A 3,179-nucleotide genomic window follows, 5' to 3' on the forward strand; every position below is an offset into this window, starting at 1 on the left:
GTTTTTCATGAAAGCCTATAGCTGGTGCACTGTCCAAAAATGACACTTGCACTGTCCAAAAATGACACTTGCACATTTATCTGCACAGCTGGACCTAACAGTAGCTTTAAGTTACAGATCTCATCCTTTAGGAGGAGTTTGATCCATGCAGAACAAAGTGAATCCCACTGTATCCTCAATGAACAGAACTTTGGTCTTTTCTGGACTGAACTTAGTGTTTTTATCTCTGACTAGGGATATGTGTTCCTAAACAAACAAACAATTCTGTGCCAAGAAAAGCAGTTGCTGCAGGGTCCACCATGATCACCAAGAATGTCAATATGCAGTTTCTGAATCATTTCCAAAATTAGATTAATCTTGTATCTGCAGTTATTGCTTGGCACCACCCTTTAACCCTTCATGAAAACAAGAGGAAGTACCGCAGGGTTTAAAAAAGAGTTTCAGAACAACAAGAAAACCACTCCTCAATTTAAGTATCACCTGTTTGTTATAAACGCATGTTCTTCTGCTAATCTGCGTACCCTCTTGGTGGATCTTCAATAGAAATGGGACCTGCTCATTTGGAGTTTGGATCAGCAATGATTGCAAACTGGAGCACAAGCATTGACTCATTCACAGCAGACTATTCTACTGTTGGCTCTGATGATATATGCCTGTTGGAAGACCTGCCATATGCTCATATCTTTATACCCACCATGAACTTCATTACTTTCTTCACTGGCTTCTTTGGAAACTTGTACGTGATCCTGCTGATGGCACGAAAACAGGGCAGCAAGAGGCTCGTGGACACGTTTGTCCTCAACTTGGCTGTGGCTGACCTAGTCTTTGTATGTACTTTGCCTTTTTGGGCTGTGTCAGTTGCTCTTGGTTACTGGTGCTTTGGTGAAGTGATATGCAAGCTCAGTAGTTATACCATCTCTGTGAACCGCTGCTCTAGCATTCTGTTCCTGATGGGTATGAGTGTGGAACGCTTCCTTGTGATAATGAAGCACTGGGATTCCAGATCCATGGGAACCAAGAAGACCATAAGCATGAGCTGTGGTTGCATCTGGATGATCTCCCTTCTGGTGGGAATTCCATCTCTGGTTTACAGAAAGTTGATCCCTATGAAATACACCAGCAAGTCTTTGTGCCAGGATGAAACGCCTTCCACCACTTTTAGTCTGGTCTTGCTCATATTGACCTTTCTCCTTCCCTTGGGAGTTATCTTGTTCTGCTACTGCTCTATCTTCTCCAAGCTTCGTGGTCATGTCAGCCAAGGCAAGAGGAGAAACAATGCCCTTAAAATCATCTTTGCTATCATTGGAGCATTCATCTGTTTTTGGCTACCCTTCAACACCTTCAGTGCATTCCTCATTTTTGCTGTGTCCCAGAACATGTATCTTTCTTGCCCTGAACAGACTGCTCTCAGGTGGGGACTCACCACCAGTGCTTGCCTGGCCTTCACAAATAGCTGCATTAACCCTATCATCTATGTCTTTATGGATCAGCATTTTCGACAGCAGGCCCTGAAGTACTGCACTAGTTTTTGCAACAAAGGTGGTACAATGCAAAACTCAGCCCTGGCTTTTTCTTCTACAGAGTCAAGTCTCCTGTTTGCCAACAAGAAGAAGTTTACTTCAGTCACCTCCAATCGGTTGGAAGATGTGAAAGGCACAGGAACAGATGTACAAACCTCTGCCAGATGTCTGATATTGGTCTAGAGTGCAGACATTATCTAGTAGGTTTTCTGAGCTGTACTAGTTATAGAAAGCAGGGGAGGGACACTTGTATGGAATTAGTTTGAGCAATGAGTTTAAAATCTCTGACTATCTAATATCAGTTACAATAATATCAATATAACAGATTTAATTATGCACATATACACACATAAACTTAACTTTGTTACACATATTGCCAATTGACTTTTGCTGCATAATTACTATGACTAACTGAACATATTTAAGGAGTGATAAAGATATTGCAGCTAGCTTAGGTAGAAGTAAATCCAGATTTGTATGTGAGTGACTTATCCTTGGTCATATGCAGTACTGAAAAGTGAATGCTTTTCCTTTATATGTCCAGTTACATATTCCTTCCCATCTGCTCCCTCCCCTATTTAGACCTCAAGTAGCTTTTGCAAGTTTTATTAATACTTCTTGATCGCTTAATGGAAACTAGTAATAGAAAGAAAACTATTAACAAGTTATTATGTAGTTTTTAATCTGTCTTTTAATTGTGGATGTTATATAATGTTAGTAGATGTTTGAACTTTTGAAAAGGCAGGATATAATCTTTCTAAGATATCAACAAATGTATAACAAATATTCTTTGAAGAAAAATGCAAAGCAAGCAAAAAGACAAGTATACGTTTAATTAAAGATACATGTATAATTTAAACCTGATTCATTGCTGTTATGAAGCTGTACCAAAATTAGCGTTTCTAACTATTTTGGTTACTTAGTGTATTTCTTACAGTAAGCTGTCTTAATTTTGATTAAAATTTTACATATAAAACTCTGAGCATTTGTGTATGGTCTGATTTTTAATCCTTACTCAAAACAGGAAACTTTTCTACACACTTAAAAGAAGAACCTTCATGTCGAATTTGGGGTTGTAGTTAGAGCTGCCTATATGTGTACAGATCTTATGGACATGCCTGTGTTTCAAGAGGTTATTTCTCTTCTTTCTGCCTTCACATGTTTCATGCGGTTAATTTGGTGTAGTGTAGTGACAACAACCATGAGGTATGAACAAAAGTCCCTGGTCAAAATTTCACATCTGAAGGCAAGTTACTATCAGTTCAGCTATGGCAAAGGTGGGACATGAATCTAAGATCAAGACTAACTTTCCATCTGTAGACTACCCTGACTCTTGATCTGTATAATTTTATTGACAAGGGACAGAGGAGGAACCAACAGCAGTGTGTATTCAGTTTACAAATAGTGTAAACAGGGTGAGATGAATTATAGCTTTAAAGAGGAAAGTAGCTGGTGACTGATCGTGGAACCTGCAGTTGTAAAATCCAGTATCCAAGGAAACATTTTAGAAAATGCAATAAAGCCTAATGAAATATATATTTATTAAAATTTTATGACATTTTTAGTGCACAGAGTGCTTTACAACCTTGATTTCCATTTATCCTCACCACAATCCTGTAAGGTAGGTTGATATTATTCCCAATTATACTCCAAGGAAGA

General features: G+C 38.6%; 1 protein-coding gene across 1 annotated transcript; it reads left to right on the plus strand.

Moving 5' to 3' along the window:
* Positions 1–545: 545 nt before the first annotated feature.
* GPR25 (G protein-coupled receptor 25) lies at positions 546–1,703 on the plus strand. The gene has a single exon (XM_054980407.1). The coding sequence runs from the start codon at positions 546–548 to the stop codon at positions 1,701–1,703; it is 1,158 nt and encodes a 385-aa protein (XP_054836382.1).
* Positions 1,704–3,179: the final 1,476 nt, after the last annotated feature.

Source organism: Eublepharis macularius, chromosome 5 (genome assembly GCF_028583425.1).
Source record: "Eublepharis macularius isolate TG4126 chromosome 5, MPM_Emac_v1.0, whole genome shotgun sequence".
In the NCBI taxonomy this organism is placed as follows: domain Eukaryota; kingdom Metazoa; phylum Chordata; class Lepidosauria; order Squamata; family Eublepharidae; genus Eublepharis; species Eublepharis macularius.

Excerpts from the sequence above, each read along its gene's own strand:
- GPR25 (XM_054980407.1), top strand. The coding sequence starts at position 546 with ATGGGACCTGCTCATTTGGAGTTTGGATCAGCAATGATTGCAAACTGG.